The 19,942-nt window shown below is 40.7% G+C and overlaps 1 protein-coding gene across 13 annotated transcripts in view; it reads left to right on the top strand.

The window, feature by feature from the left end:
* Positions 1-19,942, top strand: part of PALM2AKAP2 (PALM2 and AKAP2 fusion) — a 269,862-nt gene that overhangs the window by 192,350 nt on the left and 57,570 nt on the right. For 2 of the 13 annotated variants that reach the window (XM_054053685.1, XM_054053686.1), the window contains exon 1: positions 19,022-19,256. The exons of the other annotated variants lie outside the window; for them this stretch is intronic. In XM_054053685.1, the coding sequence (XP_053909660.1) occupies positions 19,197-19,256 (60 nt within the window). In that variant the 5' untranslated portion in view covers positions 19,022-19,196. Of the gene's footprint in view, positions 1-19,021; positions 19,257-19,942 lie in introns of those variants that run through there. 13 annotated transcript variants of the gene reach the window in all.

The following is a 19,942-nucleotide window of genomic DNA, read 5'->3' on the forward strand; positions in this document are numbered from 1 at the left end:
GTGTGCCTTTATGCTGCAGTGAGCCACTTACATTGTTCAGCTCCCATTTCCCAGAAGAAGGCCTATTCTAAACTTCAAAAAGTAATAATTTTGTTTGATTAGATAAAAGTGAAACAAATCAGCTTATATATATGGGAAAATGCAAGATGAAACCTGTCAGAGGAAATTATATTATGTTTTTGTTACGCTCAAATAAATATGTTTTGTATTGTGCAAACATGAAACAGTTTGCTCTCTTCCTGCACAGCTTGCCATCTTTTTTCTTTATTTTTTTTAATAAAAGTTAGGACTTAGAAAACACATGTTTTCTGGAACATTTTTATTTACTAGTTGCAAGTTAAGTGAACCTAGAAACACTTATCTCGGATGCCCTTTTTTCTCATGAACCTTGGCCAAATTAATACAGTGATTAGTAACCTGAAATTCTTGCATAGCAGTATTCCAAACACATAGTTTTTGCAAGTCCTAAATAATATGCAAATTACTTTGATAGTGAAGTAAGTAAAAATAAGTGACATCTTTCTGATCATCATCAATTTCAGGAGCTTAGTTGGGGTGAAAGCAAGATGAGAGGTACTTCACTTCTCATCTTTAAAAACTAAAATCTGATCCATGAGGTTCTTCAAAAGCAAAAACAAATCTTTTTTTTTGTCTCCTTTTTTCAGAAACAAGAATGAGATAAAAACTGTTAACTAGGTGTGTTTTGTGGCTTGGAGAGTAACAAGACTGTTTTCTTTTTATGTATTACTACTGTGAGTATCCCATGTGCCATGAGTGGTCTTTCTTACTAATCTGAATTCCTTACACCTCCTTCTTCACCAAAATGCCACTCAGTCTTTAAAAACTCCTTAAATGAACACAGCATTGATAGTAGGAGAAAATCAGTAATTGCTGAGTCATTTCTCTGCAGTTCCATCTGCTAACCTCTTCTTACTAATGAAGTGATGGAGGCTCTCATCTCACTGTGTTTAGATATTTACACAGCACTGCATATTTTAGGATTGAAATACCATATGATTTACTGTTTTTTTTTTTTTTATCAGTCTGTCTCTTCTGTGGTTAATGGCTTGGTCAGAGATTACAGAAACACGCAGATAAAAAAGAGACACTGCAGCAGAAAGAGTTTACATTTGGCCAACTTGGCATGCTACTGGAATTATGTATTGCTGTAATTAATCCAGCATCATCTACAGCAGACTCTGAGTAGAGCAAGAAAAGTCACTGACCACGCTGGGCTGATCTTTTAATTACATGCAGACCATATGTGAACTTACTGATGTTTCTTGGTGCTTGCAGAGAGCAGTGTCATTCCAACCCCACCCCCAAAGAGCCCCCTAGTCAATGGGAGACAGACCCTAAGACAAGTCTAGCACAGCCTTTGTATGGGAAATTTAAAAGAGAAAAGTTCAGCCTCTAACATGGCCGAGGCCCACAAGATAACTAAGCTATCTGTGTCCTTCAGTACCTGAAGAGCCTTCAGTGCAACATAACGAGTCATGCCTTTAAACGTGGAACAGAGAAAATGCTGCAAAGGCTAGTGACCACCGTTTGAAATTAAAACAAATCTAGAACTTTTCATGAAGAATTCAAAATTAACCTGGTATGCATAAAGTATTTTTAATCTTCTTTGCATTCTTTTAGTGAAATGCTCTTTTGTCTTGCCATTGCAAATGTCCCTCAGATAAAATCACACCATGCTTCTGATTGAGGGCTATGTGAACTGAGCTTGTCACATATGGCAGGCACTGGAGATTTTCAATGCATTTGGGGGGAAGAATTGAGCACCAAAATATTATCATTATGTTAGGCAAGGAGACAGACTTCTCATATAATTCCTGCTCATTACCCCTGTTTTAGTCAATCCAGGGGGAAACTTTGTTAAAATACATTATTATGCACCCTTTAGAGGAGGGAATTGCTGTTGGGGTACTTTAAATGCGAGTCCTGTCATGCATATTTTGTATTGTTTGTTGAAATTGGAGACCCAGAGCTATGACACATGGTTAAGATCTCTAAATTTACCTAAAGATACAGCCAGAAGGAGTTCCTGAAATACATTTGAGACCAAAAATAGGTCAAGACAAAATGTTTTGCCTTTGGGTTTTCCACTAATCATTTGGTTGCATATGTTTAATATTGTAAACCTGATTTTATTCCATAGCATTACCTTTACAGCTTCTAGGTCACATTCTGCTTTTCAGTACAGCAATCTCTGCTCTTATGGCTTGAGAGCTGTGTATTTTGGTTTTAGAGGCTATATGTGGTCATGCAGAGACCACTGACATCTGCATGCTGCTGATTTCTGGGTGTTAGTGAAGTAGTCCTTAATGCACATGAAGACTTTCCTCTAATTTAAGGCATAGTAAAAGCATGTCGTGCAGAAAATTTTATTTCTTGTTAGGAACAAACAGAGAATTTTTAAATAGCACAGAATAACTTGTCATTGAAGTGACCTTAAAGGTAAAACCTCCTATACTTCATTGTGGAAGGTAAGTTCTGACACTTTGTGTGGAATGTGTTCTTAGTTTGTCTCCATGTGCCCCCAGGATTTACTACCTGATTATTACACTAGGTATACACCTATGCATTGTAAACTCCATTAAATTGTTCAATGTTTTCTTATTTTTTTATGGCTTAAAAAAATGCAGCAGTGGACATGCATCCTTAGGCATGACTTAATCGCCTCTAGGGTTAGGTTGCTTTATTTAGGGCTGGGGTTTTTTTCAGAAGGATTTTGTAAGTCTGTCCAAGCAAACTGTTGGATTTGCATTTGTTAGTGGATCTTTTGCCTTTAAGTTGTTGTCAACAAATGCAGCACCTGTTATGGGACAGACCAAAAGCAGTGCTTCCCCAGTGCCTGCTTCAAGGGGAGTGGAGTTTTGAAAGGGCCCTTAAATCTTTTATGAATTCGGGATTGATTAAATGCCATCAACAGTTGGAGCAGTTGCTAGTATAGTCTACATAACCTACAGCTGACCCTTTCTGCAAAAGATAGGGTTCACGGCAGGTCAAGTGGGTTGAATAGGGAGACCTTGAACATTTCTGATTCACCAGGGGAATGGTCAGGATTGGCCCCCATGCAACCCCATGGTTCAAGAAGAGAAGGGAGTGATGCACCCTTTGGAGGTACCCATGGCTCTGTGCAGCAAACGTATATCCCCTTCTGTGGGTAAATGGCTCTGGCAGTTTGCACCCTGCCATCCAGTAGAACCACAGACTCTTTCCTCATCACTGCATCGTAAAGCACATCAGCCATACAACAGAGTGCAAGGATCCTATCACTCTGTTTTGTTTGTATGTCTGCCCCTTCAGTCTTTTGAGTTAGGTGACAGGACATGCGTATGTGGTCTTTCACATGCATCTGAAATGTGAAAAGGGTAAGAATACAACAAGAAGAACTAAGACAAGTTAATAGATGATCAGGTTAGTGTTGATCAAAACAGGATCACATCCTGCCACATAACTGGAAATCTGTCCATCACATCACCAAAATGTAGAAGCCCTTTGCTGTATGAGCAAATGTGCATCCCTCTGTGTGGCAGAGTGGATATTATGTGATGCATACTGGTCTGGGCTTGTAAGTGAGAAGGGTTCAGGGCCAACTGAGGCTAAATGTTGTGTTTTGCACGTCCACATGGTGCATAGGTACACTGCAGCTGCTTCCCAGACAACACATCAGAAAATACTTGTTATCATCATATCGTAGTGCTTACAAGCACTAAAAGTTTACACAGAACAGGCAAAACCATAAACGAAATATCTCTTTATTTCAAATGGCCATTGCAGAGGTGGGTTTCGGTTACCCATTGCTTTGGTGAAATGAGGCACTATTGTGGCAGTAATCACTGGAAATTTCTGGGAGCTTTGGAAGTGAAGAGTGTTTTGGCTATTTTACTTTAACTGAAGGATTGTTCAGTGAGTGAGAGGCAGCTTAAAATAAGTTATAGTGATAATAGAGAGATGAAAGGAACAGGGAGGAGATGAAAGGAATTGCCAGAACTAAGATTCCTAGTAAGATAACAGTTTAAGCAGCACAAGAGTCATCAGTTTATACGCTTAGATGTCACTGTCAAGCAAATTTGTTCTTCTAAAATGAGATCTGATGGGCTGGTGGGAACAGTACATTTTGCAGATTGGGGGTGGTACACTAAGTCTCTTTTCACTACCTTTTATAGACATGGGGAATGCTGTTGAGCTGGAGAGCTCTGGGAGGCTGCTAACCTGCTAACAGTGCTTCATCTAATAAGTAGTTTGCAGAGTTTGGGTAGCACTAGAGTTAAACATTGTTTTGCTGTATCAGAGTATCATTTTTAGTAAAGCTCATCTTCATATGTATTGTGAAAATCAAACAGGCAAGAATGCTCTCAAACACTGAAATATTTACAAACTTCAGAATTACTTTCAGTTGCTGTCAGAGGGCTTAAGCAAAGAAGAGGTGGAATTTTGTCTGAATGGCTTGATGCAACCTTTTAATCCTGTATAATCTCTTCCATGAGCATCTTTAGCTTTCTTGTCATTGTCCATATACATATATATATATATTAATTTTTTTAAGCCAGTGTGTCTGGCTCTGGAAGAAACTAATTAAGAGCTGAGGCCTGGCATTTCCTGTTTCTCCCTTCAGCAGTTGTTGTGGCCCCAGATGCACCCAGCCATTCCTGGTTAAACTGGGGAAAACCCCTGTGCTTGCTGAGAATTTAGTTTGCCTGCCAAGAGGAGTAACACCCCCTCTAGATGCTGCCTGTAAACACAGGGCAGTCCTGCACCTTCGTAGTGCAACCAACCAGTCTCCCCTTAGCCTGAACGTTTCCCTGATAGTTGTCCTTTAGAGTAAAAGAAGATAGCCTTCCTTTTGACTCAGCAAATAGATCGTGTTGTGCTCAGCATGGGCTGATAACAGTCATTATCAAGTATGATGGAGTGCTGTCCAAGTCCTTCACACTGATAAGCCCTTTGTGAAGGGGTAACAACAGTGTGGTATGTAAAGTGTCAGGAGGAACTGAAGGACTTGCTTACCTTATGTGCCTTATGATAGATTACAATTTCAAGTATCTATTGCCCCTTCTAAACAGGTGGCTGAGCTACTTGTAAAACATTTCACGAGTCCCTGCCCTTTGTAGCACATGCCCCTAGGCCATCTTTAACCACAGAGCAGCTGCACAAGAGGCTGCCATTATTTGTGTAAAGCTGATTAGATACCATGTGGGAGAGGATGTGAGCAAAACACGGGCTGCAGGATCCTGCCCCAACTTTCCCCAATTCATCCACCTTCTTAAAGGCTTTGCCTTTGTCCACTGAGCACCTGCTCTGCCTCCTTGTTCAAGTGACTTGGGCAGTACCTGGTCTGCGTACAGCGGGAGTGTGCTTGGCATTTGCATCAGTTAAATCTTCTCTGAACCGTTTCCAGCAGTCAGGCAACTGCAAAGAACTGCAGTACCCCTAAATGGTGGCCTCGCTGAAAGTGGTGCCTTGATGAGTTGTGAGCAATCCTCTTTAATGAGAGAAGAGGATGCCAAGTGGTTCCAACTGCACAGCAATAGGATGTGTAATCTAATTATGCTAATAATCCAATCTGATTCTTCATGGGGAAATTCAAGAGTCTATTATAAGCAAGAAGATATTTTGTGGGCTTTTTACTGCTAACATCTATGAAGGCCAGGCACAATAGGTTACTCTTCGTTAATACTCTTCGGAGTAAGCTTTTTTGCTGATTTGTCCTCTGTTTCTTTTCCTTCTGGTCATAAACATTTGTCTCCTCAGCCCCTGTAGTTATTATGGAAAACTGCAGTGGAGCTGTCAGAAAAGTGTACAAAAAACACAAACAGATCAGGTTCAGCCAAGAAACATGAAGTAGACTATGTTCCCCACTTTCTGCTTGGTTTTAACGTGAATTGCACAATGGCAAATGTCCAGCTGTCTGGAGTTCTTTAATATCTTAGTGGAGACCACATAAAATGACAAAACTGAATGTTACAAATGCTATCTTTTAATTAGTAATCTTGCTCCCTTTTGTCCTTGCTTGCAAACCTCCACAGTCTTTAACATCAGCCCTCATCTCTGAGTGAATATGCTGTGTCTGCTCACTTTTGGCTTTCCACATCTGTGATGCTTGCCCCAGTTTCAGTCCCCTTCCCCAGTTAATAAGGACCTCCAGAGGGAAGCAGGCAAAGGCCCACCAGCACATCCACAGCCCCCCAGACCCTTGAAATTGCTTTCCCATGGAGTATGTTGGAAAACTTGGAGGGAGCTCTGAAGGAGACATTCTTGCAGCCTTCTTTCCCAGGCTTAACCTACTAGAAATAAAGAAATAAATAAAGTTCAGTTACAGCCACAGAGAATTCCAGCTCCAAGAGAAGTACAAACGGTGACTTTGTATGATGTGCATCCATTTCTTGCTTTTTCTCACCAGTAACATTTGAAGGCAGACACCTTATTGCTTGTCTGTAATAGAAAAGTGTTTCAGTTGACTGTACAAATGAGCCGTGCGTTGACTTTGGCTTCCCTTTCCCACACTTGATAGAAAAGGCACAGGAGTAAAAGCTCCATTAAAACCAAGCCACAACTTTTTAGAGAATAAGTACAGGTTGAAAAGAAAACCATAAAAATAGTTTGGGTATGGTCTTTGTCTGACAGTTTGAGTGTATATAAAATGGGTTTTGATGGTCTTTCAGGAATGGGCTTATTTCCCAAATTAGGGGAGAAGCCATTAGAGAAATGGCAAAAGCTGGGAAATGGCATCTCGGAGAGGGAAGGTGGTGACAGTAAGGCAATTTTACTGTCTCTGAAGATGCGGGTGGTTCCATGCTGCTTGCCTCTCGCTGTCTTGTTCGCAGGTTGGTGTTGGTAACCCGTGCTATCCATTGCAACTCATTTCTGTAGATCTGCTTCCACCAGAGTAACTGCTAAGTAACAAAAATATTCCATTTCTCCCAGGCTGAATGCAGCATTTGTAATAAGACATGCTTCATGGAGAGTACCCAGGGGAGCTTGGAGAAATGCGTGTGACCTCAAGGCTAGAAATAGCAGCGGGTGGGCAGGAGAGGGTGTGAAAATGTTGTTATGGCTTTGGGATAGCCTTTGGGTGAGCTTGGAACATCTCAGCACTGGGCTGTCCACACCTTCTTCCCCACCAGCAATCTGGAACAGTGCCTGTGTAGCACTAGGGGGTGAGGAGGGCACTTTCAGTGAACCATAAGGGAAAAAAGGTTTTCTGTTCCAAGGTCACTGCTATGTTCCAGCTTGCAAGGGATAATTCAGGCCCCGTCCAGGCATCAGAGCCTTATGTACAGGCTTTACAATTAACATCAAGCCACACATACCTTCAAAAGCTCATTAACACAAGCGGCGCAGCAGTGGAAGTGCACTCCTCAAGCTTGGTCACTCCCAGTGGGTGGATATGGAAGAACAGGAGAGCCTGATTTCGTAAGAGAAATTCCTAGGTGGAGTTATGTGCTGAGAAACTTGTTCAGGCTGCAACTTTTATCTTGTGTTGATGATTTTTTTTGGTGGTGCTCCTTAGAAACTAAATGACTGCTTCCTTTCTGGCTCAACAAGGCACTCCTAAACAATACTAATCAAACAGCGTCAGGGTTTCCTTTTAAATGTTGCTTCTGACTCTCTTTGTAGGTGGGCTGCTACTTGTAGCCAGCACCCTGGCTAGTTATATTCAGCAGTGCTCCAGTTAGTCAAAACACTGGTTTTCATGCAACCTTTACTCTTGCCCATCCTTTTCTTTTATTTACAAATTACACAAGGTAGGTAGATGTTTCTGTTTTACTTCCCTTGGCAACAGTAATAGGAACACGCAAGGCTTTCTCCCTCTGCTTAAGGACAGGGACATCTCTGGAGTAGGGTGAAGGGATATATGGCCAAGTGACAAAATGCTGCATTTAAGAGTAAGGAAAAGAAATCAGTGAATTGATCTTTTTCTTGTTTATAACCTTTCAATTGAAAACCAGATAACGTACCTCATATTTACCTCATACTTTATCCGTGCTTTACTATTAATGTATTAGCTACAAGATTTGAAAATGCGTGTGTTTGATTTTGAATGAGCTGCTAGCTGAATGATCAGCTGCCGGAAACTTGATTTTCATGGATTGGCTCTGTAGCTATTGTTTATTCTTACACTTCAGAAAATAGCTCAAGGTGAAATACAGCTATTTTCCAAGGACAAGAGTATCTCAATTTACAGCACAGTTCTGGGAAGTTTAGATCCTGAATGTTGATGGTTGTCTGTGAAAGATAAGATCAGTCTTTCTATCAGAATTGCTCTCGTCTATCAGATATTCCTTCTTTTTTGTGTTACGCTTATCACTTTGAATGGTGGCTGCAAACAGTGATAAAAAAGGCACGCAAACAACATCATACTTCAGCCCAAACTCGTTGCAGGCGCAGAAGCAATCTCTTGAACTGAAGATGGGGTTTTAGACCAGTTCATCAACACCTTTCTTCGCATGTACTCAGATGGCAGTCTTTCGGCTGTAGCAGTCATCTATGGATGACACAGCTGGTTTGGGTGTCTTGAGCCAAAGGAGCCTTTGTGACTATGTCATTAATAACCACTCCTAGTATCCATACAGCATACCCAGACAGACAGATGGAGAAGCTGACGCAATAACTGTATGGCTACCAGGTAAGTACCATTAGTAGGTATTTTCCCTTAATACATTGTGGCTACTCAGTGCAGGCAAAAAACGAGCATGTAACCAGTGATTCTGTGAAGATATCATGGTATGGCGTTAATCAGAGAACTAGTCCCGCTGGTGGGTTTCCAGGCAGTTGCTAATGCCTGGAGTGCTTTCATCCTTGAAAACGCTCCATATTTTAAGTGCCACTCTTGTGCAATAGCAGTCTTTATGTGTCCTGGCAGGTACAAAGTGAAATTTTGGGCAAGTAACATGAAATTTTTGTTAAGAACAAGTACATACGACCATACCAGAAATCCACTTGTGGGCACACATGGCAGGAATGTATCTGTTGCACACAAATATGAGCATACACACGTGTGTGTGAGCGTGCACATATCTGTATGTTACTACTAGGTGTTTGCACCAAAGCAGACTTCTGCCTCCTCCTCTCCCCTTGCAACAGTTATTTCCTGTAATTGTGCCTTGCAGCCACAACATCTGGAATAAAAAAAACCTCTCACTAGTTTGGCCTCAGTCTGCTCTAGGCAGACATTCAAGCACAATTAATGCCGCAAGAAGAAAACTTCAGTTGCCGTAAAAGAAACTCGGTTTGTGATGCGTGTTGGAAACACTTTACGTCAGTGAAGCTACTTACTAGTGCTTAATAGAGGCTGCTGTTTGACAGCTTCTGTCAGCACATGGGAGCAGAAGGTATATGCGCAGGCATCCATAGTCAGAGAAGGTCGTTTAGTAGAAAGTCTCCAGTGTAAGGAATTCGTCTAGCAGTTCAAGAGGCAATGCAGTAACTTTTCATAGCTTATGTATAAACAGTGCTTCATTATAACTAATTAATGAATGTAAAATAAGGGCATTTGTACAAATCCTGTTATAAAATTTCTCCATTTTTAAAGGGATCAGGCCAATAGGCAGAAGAAAAGAATCATTGTACTGGAGAATTTGAGGAAAACAGTGTGCCCTGAGGCAGTTGAGTGCCTTGCACATGATGGGAGGTTGTTGTTGCTGTTTGGATTTAAAATAGGATGAGACTTTGTGTATTGATAGGAAATGAAGAAATTACTAGAGGTTGCTAGGGCAATGCTGAGTATTCATGACTGCACAAAATATCTGACACAATTGCAGCAACGTTTGACCATGGTTGAGTAGATGGAATATTTATTAATTGAAATGACAGGGAAGAATTTGACATGGCTGGATTTTTATTGATGTTTGTCCAGCTGATTTTTAATTTTGTGAAAGTCAAGCTGCAAAGACAGTTGAGTTGTCATTTTATCTCTTCTTATTGAGACCTATTTCTACATGCAGCCATCCTGTTGGGTGTATTCACAGATCCTTATTCCTTATCTCCCAGTGGTTCAACAGTGGTCTTGGTCTGAGGATGCAGCACCTGAATACACCCTTTGGAGCCAGAGTTCTCTTCCAAAGATCCTGCCAAATGAGAGCACAGGCTTTTAACTGTGGCATATCACTGCAGGAAGGATGGGACCTAGGCAAGAAAAGACAGAGTTTAGAAGTAAAATGAAAGATCAAAATAAGATAGGAAGAAGCCATGAAGGAGCTAGGAGGGCTGAGGGCAGCACACTGCAAGTTTGTAAGATTTTGGATTGAGTAGAGCTGGTCCCAGCTCTCTAGACTTACCCAAGTTATCTTTAGACACTTTTACCTTGTACATGATGCATATGGATGAAGAACCTACCTGCTCTAAGGAAAAACAGATGAGGTTTAGGCTAATGTTTCACACTGCCAGTTTTTTCTTTAATGAAGTGTGTGATCCAACCCATTATTGGCACAGCATCACTCCTATACCCTAGGAAGAAAAAGAGAAAATGTGACAGGAGCCATAATAAAATTATATTATACAGCTGGTGATCTTCACACAGCCAGTGAACAAGAACATCTTCACATGGCCAGGGCTGCTTGGGACTTAGCTGTTGGGACTGTCTTTTACTTTTCTCTGTTTCCATTGAAGGAGAGCTTGAGCCCTTGCAGTGAAAATGTGGTTGCACTTGAGACTCAGGTGTAGATTTTATGAGAAGTTTTAGGAAGAAGGGGGAAACCAAGTGAGCAACCGAGAGCAGAAATTTTACTCCATACCTAGGTTCCCAGCCTCATCAGAAAACACGCTAACAGGCATTGTTCTGCAAGTGCCGAGACGTGCCTGACCATGCATGAATAACCACTGTTAAACCTTTGTAGGGCCAGCATGGATTTCTCTGCTTCACAGACCTAGAAATCAACGCCGTAGAGAACCTTTGAGTGTTTGCAGATAGCGTCAGTGCTGCTGGCCCACACCTGATGCTGTGCCAGCAGTGCCCAAGCCGTGCTAGGCTGTGCAGAGGAGGTGCTGGCAGAGGGGCCAGGGTGCAGTGGGAAGTGGGTTGTGAGGAGGAATGGGGCTGGCAGGGATAGGTGAGGAGGCAGCAGGGGCTGGGGCTGGTAGCAGGGTGGGGTGCAGTGCTGGATCCAGGGAGACTTGGATCCATATTTATGACATTTATTGCTTTCTGCAATCGAATTTGACAGGGCAGTGCCTGGGAGCTGGCTATCTGAGAGATGATTAATTTTGTGGCCGTGGTGGTAGAGATTGCTCCAACACCCAGCATTGGAAATATCATGATGTGAAGGGAGAAGGGCTTTTCTACTTGAGTTCCACAGTGGGTTGTTGAAACTTTCTCCTGTGTAAACAAAGCAGTTGCGTGAACATCTTCTGTTTCGTTTTTCCTTTCTGATGCCATTTCGTACAAAGGAAATGAGCTGCAAGTGTTTAGCTTGGCACTGTAACTTTGGTAATTGTATCCAGGGCATAGAATAGCATGGACTGGTGCTTAATCATTCACTCATTAGCCAGTGTCGTTTGAGCCCGGAAAACAAATAGAGGGTAAGAAATTGTGTCAGCCCATCTGAGAGCAGCAGGTATAAGAAAGACAGTTCGAGAAGGACGACATACTTTCTGGGCTTCTTGGTGCACGAGCTCGCTGCCTTTTCAGCACAGCTGTTGCTGCTGCTGATACCGGTTCTGGAGGAAATGTCTATATTTGAAGTGTCCATCTGCTTGCAGCTGTTGTCATCTTTTAATTGGCGTAATCCTGTTGGATGAGAGTAGCACAACTGTGAGCATCTCCTGCTCTATCACCCAACTGCCAGTGTTTCCTGCATCACACGGTTTTATTGTCTGTACACTTTCTGTATAAGTGTCTACCTTATGTACCCAAGGAGTCCCTTAATGGTTGTCCTACTTTTGCGGACATAAAATTTCTCCCCTCTCTGGCTATGATTACTTAACCAGTCAGAGCATTTCCAAAGGTGTAGGGACACATAAACACTCTTGTAGACACCACTAGTAATACTATACCTGGAACACCATGTGCATTTTTTGCCACTTTTACCCACTTATACTCCAAAGTATGACTTGACAATGCAGTGGGTGCAGGGAGGTTTGCATGTAGGCAGGGAGATGAAAGCCTGACATACAACTTGGCATTAAAAGAGCTTTATTTGTTTAGTCTAGAAGAATGTAGACTGGGATATATCAGAGGTTTATATATGCAGCCGGGACAGAAACACCAAAAAGGGGTCTAGATTACTAAATCAAATGGTCAGCACTGGAAAAAGAACAGAGATGATGTAGCTGTGAGTAGATGTAGTCTAAAAACTGCAAGCTAACCCTTAAGGATCAGACTAACGCTTCTGTTGCAAAGGTGAGGACGAACTTCCCTAGCTGTTTTTAAGACAGAGCCTGAATAATCTAGTGAAGAGGATGAGCTGACATGCTTTCTTGTCATAACAGATGAGAGGACCAGGTGACATGGGAGACCTTGTTTCCTTCTTAAATCAGTGTGTTCACAACATGCATTTATTAAAGTTCCTACAAGAATTTTTCAGTGGAGCCTGAGATACTGCAAATGGAAAGCACATTTGTGGATTTGAACTGGTCACAAGAACTGCTTGAACTATGAGGTGAACAAGTTTCACAGGATTAAGAAGGGAATGTCTAGGTGGTGGCTTGGTAGCAGACCACCCAGGGTAAATGATTTGCTCAGGAAACGCAGTTCCAATTCATGCTGGATGATGTTTGTGTTTGTTCAGTTGGAAGCTGAATCCAGCCAGACATGAACCACTTTTTTTTTGCTTTTACTGAGATTGCTTCACAACCATATCAGCAGATAACCAAAACCAGCAGGGAGGGAGGAGGTAAGCAGGACACAATGGAGATGAGCAGAATTACAACAGCTGCTCTAGAACTGGCTTGTGCTGGTGTGTGACCATGGCTGGCTGTTCTCCTTGCGTCAGTAGCAAACCACAGTGCCAGCGCCATTGTAAGTGCTGTTGGGCTAACGAAAAGGCTGTTTTTCCATGGTGATGCGACACATGATCCTGACTTCCTATATAAGTGCTTGTGATATTTTCTGCCAAGCCACAAGAGGCTGCACTTTCATGATTAGTGCATAAATCTCTTGTATCAGCAGCTCAGGGACAAGTTTGGCCTTATCCCCTAGAAAGAGGCACCCTAGAAAAGTCACCATTAGGCAGTAACCCATGACAGCCAATTACCTTCATCTCACACTACCTTCTTATGTGTGTTCCTCTTGTTCTTTTCATACAGGGAGTCTCAGAGGTACTGAGTTAGGAAGAGGGAGGGAGGGAGGGAGGGAGGGAGATAGATAGATAGATAGATAGATAGATAGATAGATAGATAGATAGATAGATAGATAGATAAAAATCCTTGTTATGGTAAAGACTTTAAAGGAGTTTCCCCTTCTACTAATTGTTTGAGGGCTTTTGTCATCTTTCCACTTGTAAAAGTGTTTGGGGTTTGGTCTTCTAGAGGTTAAAAGGTGGGCAAGCAGCAGTTGGATCTGATTTGAAAAAATACAGTGAGAATTCAGGATTTCCTGCTTAAGGAGTGTCACGTGAATACCAGTGAATGAACCTAGTCCAAAGTCATTGCACTGTACAGCAAGATATCCATTTAATTCTACGTGTTTTGAGCATGCCTTAAAAGCTCAGGTTGCTGAGATCCCAGAGGTAGATTGTGGCTTGCAAAATGTCTTCTTCATGCATTTTTGGTGGCAGAATTTTTTTGACAACATGCTGGTAAGCTCTTACAGATCTTCAGTAACACAAGTCACTTTCTGTATGTTGGGAAAAAAATCATACGCCTGTATCATCACTAGTTGTACACAGTGCACAGAATGATGTAATCAAGAGAATTTTTGTATCCATTCACTTAATCTTCATGTTCTTCGTGATTCTTTCTGACAAATGTAGTCAAAAGAGCCACACACATGTACAGCTGGGTTGCAGGGCATTTGGACAATGTTTTTCTTTCACTCTTTCGTATTGCTTTTCCTTTAAAATGGAAGGTGAAAAACTGTATTCAAGTTTCTGCTGTTCATGTGAATTAATCTTTCCAGACAATGTTAGTCCAGCCCATAGTCATCTAGTTACCTTTTTAAAGTTTTTTTTTAACATTTCTTTTTCAGAATAAAGGCTTTTTCTCTTGACGGGGCAAGTTTTTCTGTATATTGCAAAAATTATTCGGTACTGACAACTTCTTGCCTATGCCTTTTTTTAAATACTCTATACAGTGTTACTTTTTGGAGCACCATGTATCAGCTGATGTTGTAAACACAACACCCTCTGTTTTCCCAGAGGTGGCACTTTTTTGTTAGAAGGATGGACATATAATACTAAAAGTGTTGTATCTACAGAATTTTATCAGGCAATAAGGGAGACGGGCTTTGTAGAAACAAGCAGTATCTTTTATTAAACTGACCAAAAGAGTCAAATAAAGACCAATGTTTTGGGCTTAGCACCCAATCATCAGCTCAAGTGCACTCTCTTCCACAAGGCAACAGGATCATTTCCAGGTTTGCATGCTCTAGGCTTCTTGTCCAGGCCACTGATAAAACTTTGCTGTTTTTTTCTTAGCTTTTTCATCTGTGTGTGGAATTTGGGATGATTGGAAAAGACCAGGCTGTTCATATTGCTGACATTGCATATTTTTGATGTACTGTCTCAGATCTTGCACAGTTTGTCTGGTGATGGAGATAACTTTGAATCTGATCTTTTGTGTCACATACAAAGTAGGGTTAATAAAATGATGTGCAACAGAAGAGAAGAGATAAGATGAACAAAACAATCAGTTTAAATCAGGACATTCAGAGACTAGACACTTTCATATTTCTAGCTCGTTTCTTTCCAGCCAGGAGGTAGAAGTAGAAAATTAGGTCTTTGTTCATGTAGGAGGACTCTTGCCATAGGGAGGGAGGAACAGTACTAAAATAGTAGTAAAAATAGTAGTGGTAATAGAAAAGCAACAAATAGAAGAAATATCTGCCACTCTGTCCTGAAGAGCTCACCAAGCTGAATTCTTGGCTTTTCTTATTCAGTCCTGTAGTTATTGGTACTGCAATATTGTGCTTATGAAGTTCGGTAATTACAGATTGAGACTAGGCTTTATTAGGTTCCTAAGTGCTCTTGCCCAAATTTCAGATCATCGAACCACATATTTTGCTGTTGCCAAACCTCATAATTACTTAAAGTCTTTGAGTGCTTATTTCCAGAACTGAGAGAGCCTCTGACTCCTATATAATAGCAGTGCTGTATGCCAGCCAGGTAACATTCTGTACATCAGGTATGAATCCAGTTTTCTACCTTTTGTGATGGAAAACCAGAGCACGGTGATGCACTATTTCTTAAACCAGTTTTGTGCTTGCGTAGTATATACAGCATGGACAAAATCAAAGGCATTTCAGGAAATTTCAAATGTCTTGGTATTAGAAGTCGAATGTCAGAAGAGTAAGGGGAGCTGACATCTTCCTTACACCACAAGAACTGTGTCTGTGATACACTGCTGCATGAGATATGGCATTTCTATGGAGCACTGAGAGATGAGGAAAACTGCAACGAACTGTTTTAACAAGGAGTAAAATGAAAAATGAAGATTAAGAAACCTTGAATACCTAAACTTAAAAAAGATACTATTTGCGTACTTTCCTCGCACAGTGGTTTTATCTGAAAGATTATTTTTCCTGCATTCTTCAAAGAAGGAAATAGGTTAGCAACTGTCCTCATAAGCCTGCTGTTTGCACACAACTCGCAAAATACGCTATAAACACTTTTCTGATAAAAGGCATGGTGAGATTAAGTGATTTTTTCCCAAGACATCAGAGCCTGGGACTGGATTTGTTTGTGTAAATTCCAGTCTAGTATTTTAGCCATATACATTTTCCACAGCAGGAGGTTTCATCTCTTTGGTGCAGTGTTTCATCTTCTTTACTCATGAACAACTGGAAGACAAACAACTTTTATGGCTTCATCAGCTTGAGTAAGTTCTTAATGTTATCCAAAGACTTTGGTTTTAATGGAAAATAAAAGGAGTTATACAAAGGCAGCACTGGTAAATCCTGTGCTGTCAGAGACTCACAGGAAGTCGAATGACCCTTGCTTAAGAAACACAAACCACAAAATGTGGGTGTGATATTTATTGGTATGTGCTTTACATTCTTCTGTGAGGACTGGTTGCATTTTGCATCGCTACTGTAAATCTTGCCTACCTTTTCCAAGAAGATTTCAACCCTAAGTCTTCTGAAAACAACCCACTGGAGAGAAACACTGTGAGTGTTAGTATTTTAACTTCTGACTGAGTCCTAGAAAGCTCTCTCTTAGTGTTAATGATTTCTGGTAAGAGGGAAGAAAGATGGGCTTTTAGAAGCAGTAGACATTCATTAGCATGTTTTGTCAGTGTCCATAGACCCCTGCCTGGATGTCATAGTCATTTCTCTTTGTGGCTTCACTTTAGTGTATCTCTGTGATCTCTCATTTAAAATTGTCTATGTGGGGAAGATTTTTCATCAGTCCTGATAGGTTTTTTACTTGAGGGGGGAGCAAATGAAGGGGGGAAAAGAGGGCTAACTTTTGCAGAAAACAAGCAGGTTATATTTGCGTGGGTGCGAGGTTGCAGAAGTTCGGGTTATGTCTTTTTAACTGTTCACCTATGTGAATATTTCTTAAGACAGAACATGTAAAAGCAGCTTTAATTTATTGTTCACAGTCAATTAACTATTCTAAATATGGATGATGGTTTCTGACCTATCGAGACCACTCAGTTCTTCCATGAGGAAGATCAATGATCAGAGTTCTTCTTTCGAAGAAGCTTGTTTAATATTCTATATTAGGCCAAAACATCTTGTCACTACTTTGACAATTTAACTCACTGTTAACTCTGCAAAATTCTGGCTTAGTACTTAGGCTGATCCATTGTGTAGCTATATTCTCATTTAATTTCAGAATTAAACCCTCTGATAATAGACTTCATCATGTAAGTAATGAGAGTGACACACAACCCTTAACAAAAAAGGAAGATATTAAGAAGCTGCAAGATGAAGATGCATGTGGACAGGCTTGTTTCCATTCCACAGCAGCTGTTTGCATGTCTGGCCATAGGAAGGTTCAAAAAATGTGTGGAATGGCTGTTTCTCAACGAAATCCACTCTTCTACTCTTGGCCAGAGTGAACTAACTCAATGTTATTCAGCAGAAGGCTCTTCATCCATTTTGTGTTTGTAACCCAAGTCCTCCTATAATCCATGTTAGAGTCACGTCCAGATTCATAACAGGATTTATCATTTGCTCTTCTTTTGTTTGGTATGAAAACATACTAATTGGTGAAATGTTGGCCATGGTACTCCAGTTCGTTCTAGCTTAAATCATCTTCAACTACCTAATAAATAACCAAAGTATTTGGTTATTTGTTTGTAATTTGTTGCTTCCAAAATTGACTTCAGAAGTGTCAAAGCCAGAGAGAGGTGAAAGAGAAGAGAGTTGCTTCTATCGCTGGTTATTGAGCAAAGCCACCTCAGTAAGCTGACCAGAATCCAGGGCTTTTTTGTACCGTGCAGTGAAAGTTGTATAGACATTTTAAAAGCCATTGCTAAGTGATGTGTGTAGTGTATGATTCTGATAATTTTTAACAGATCTGCACTTCTACATTTTTTTTGATTGGCATCAAGTCTGTGTTAGGGGTCTATGTGCAACAAATATGGGTATAATAAAAAACTTCTCAGCTGAGCCAGAGCTCACATGGGTGTTTGTTTTTTCCCTAGTACTTGGTGGAATCAGCACTTCAGTACTTGTCTAGGTTTTTTTCATAGCTGTCTATTATTTCACCATCAAGAAAGACAAAGTATGTATAAATAAGATATATTTTCTCAGAGATTTTTTTAACAAAGCCACTGAGTGTGTGAGAGTGCTTGTGCTGGTATTTGTGCTGCATTATGACTATTTTCAGTACACTAAGCTGATGGGGGAGCAGTGCTGCGTACATGCGCCTCAGTTCTTTGCTAGGTGAGCTGTAGAGACAAGTTTTGCACAGTTCTTCCTGTGTCCCTGTAACTTGTTCAGGTGGGATTTCAGTGTATGTGTATTGGATATAAACTATTGAGGATCATAGAGTCAGATTTGAGTCAATATAAGTTTAAAATTACTCCTTCCTCTGCTGAAGGGTAAAAAAAACAACAAACAAATAACCAGCCAGGATAAGTTAGTTACTTGATCTGTGTGGCTACATTTGCATCGGTGGCGGTTTCTGAGTGAAAACAACTGTTATAAAAGAAAAGGAAACATGGCCATGGTGTACATACAGCATCCCACTGTTTTCTGAGCAGCAGCAGGGTACAGAAGTACCATTTCAGTTCATGGTTGAAATAACATACACATAGAAAATAACAGAGCTTTAGTCTTCTACCAACTTAATATCTTGGTGGCTAGGCCGTGATCTCTGACTGAAAATCCATTAAAAAAGGAAAACTTAAATACAAACAAGGCTGCAGCATATCTTATTTCCAGTACTACAAAGAGTTCGCTTCAGTCTTTTTTAGAGAAAACCTTTCAGACTCATTTAGGGTGGTTACTTTATTCACTATAGTGGTTTTATTGTAAGAGTGTTTATAGCAGCTTCTGTGTGAATTTATTCAGCAAAATCATGCTGATTGCCAAGTAGAGGTCAGGATGCTGGAGGCAGGGAAGGGGAATCCCTCCTGACAGGAGGAAAAGGGATTTCCTTTGAGCCAGACTAAGAGATAATAGCAAAAATAAAAACTGCAAAGCTACAGATGGTCTTTGATAGCTGCTTCTAGGCTTGTGAAGCAGAGTTGAATGCCAGCAGTGGAAATACAAACAAACTCAAGATTTGCAGGGGAGGGGAGCGACCCTGCTGCAACGTGCTATCCACCATCACCCTCAATCAGCTCCTCTGAAAGGAGGAGTGGGAGGTTCAAGGGTTATCATCCTATTTATGCTAATTGAGTTTGAGCTAAGCTCTTCCCTAAGAAAAAAGCCTCTTATTGAATTAGTTATTCAGTTCCTCAGAGTGCAAGTGGAATGGCTGTAACGCTGATTTAGAATCTACTTGAGGAGCCCTTGAAGAGTACAACTAGAGGAGGATTTCTCTCAATTTATTAAGTACCCCTCAGATGAAAAGCAACCAGGCGGCCTGAGAGATTTGTGTGCCTTTTGCTATTTAGTCTGTCTGCGGAAGAGTCCAACCATGTTCAGATACACAGCACCCTGGCAGGTCCTCTGCTTATCCATGGAGCAGGGAATGAGGGTAAGAACAGTTTATTTTCATAATATTATTGAGCAAGCATAATTTGTAGTCTTAACAAATGTGCTGTAAAGGGAAGGCAGCACCAGAGCTGCCTACACAGAAAATGAAGGATCTGTATGTATGTATAATGTTTATTCCTTTATTGTGTATTTCCATTTTGCTATTTCTTGAGTAAACAAGTCAGAAAAAGTTATGTGCTAACATGTAGTATATGTTTATGTGTCTGCATTTATATGCATACAGGAAGCATATGTCAGTCTGTACCGCTGCAGTGTTTGGTATAGGCAAATACTGTTAATGATTTTAAATCAACTTGGCTTGTCATTATTTGTACACTTGTAGTAGATTGCAGTATTCTTTTCCATGAAAACAGTCTACTAGTCTCTGATGGCATTTAATATGAAAGAGTTTGTTACTTTGCAATTCAAAAGTGCCTTCTCCGTTTCCTCAGTTCTCCTGATTTTATCACAGGTCTTGTAATAGGTGGGGTTTTTTTGGTTTGGTGGTTTTTTTTTTCAAAATATGGCAAATGCCAGAAATACCTTTAATTTCTTTTAAATTAACAGCTTCTAAATACTACCCCGTTTGCTTCTTTCTACACACCCACCCCCCAAAAGCAGCAAATAAAAATTAAAGTATTATTTGTATTGTTTTGTTTTTACAACTTGCAAGACTTGCATCTCACT

Source organism: Cuculus canorus, chromosome Z (genome assembly GCF_017976375.1).
Source record: "Cuculus canorus isolate bCucCan1 chromosome Z, bCucCan1.pri, whole genome shotgun sequence".
NCBI classification, from domain to species: Eukaryota; Metazoa; Chordata; class Aves; order Cuculiformes; family Cuculidae; genus Cuculus; species Cuculus canorus.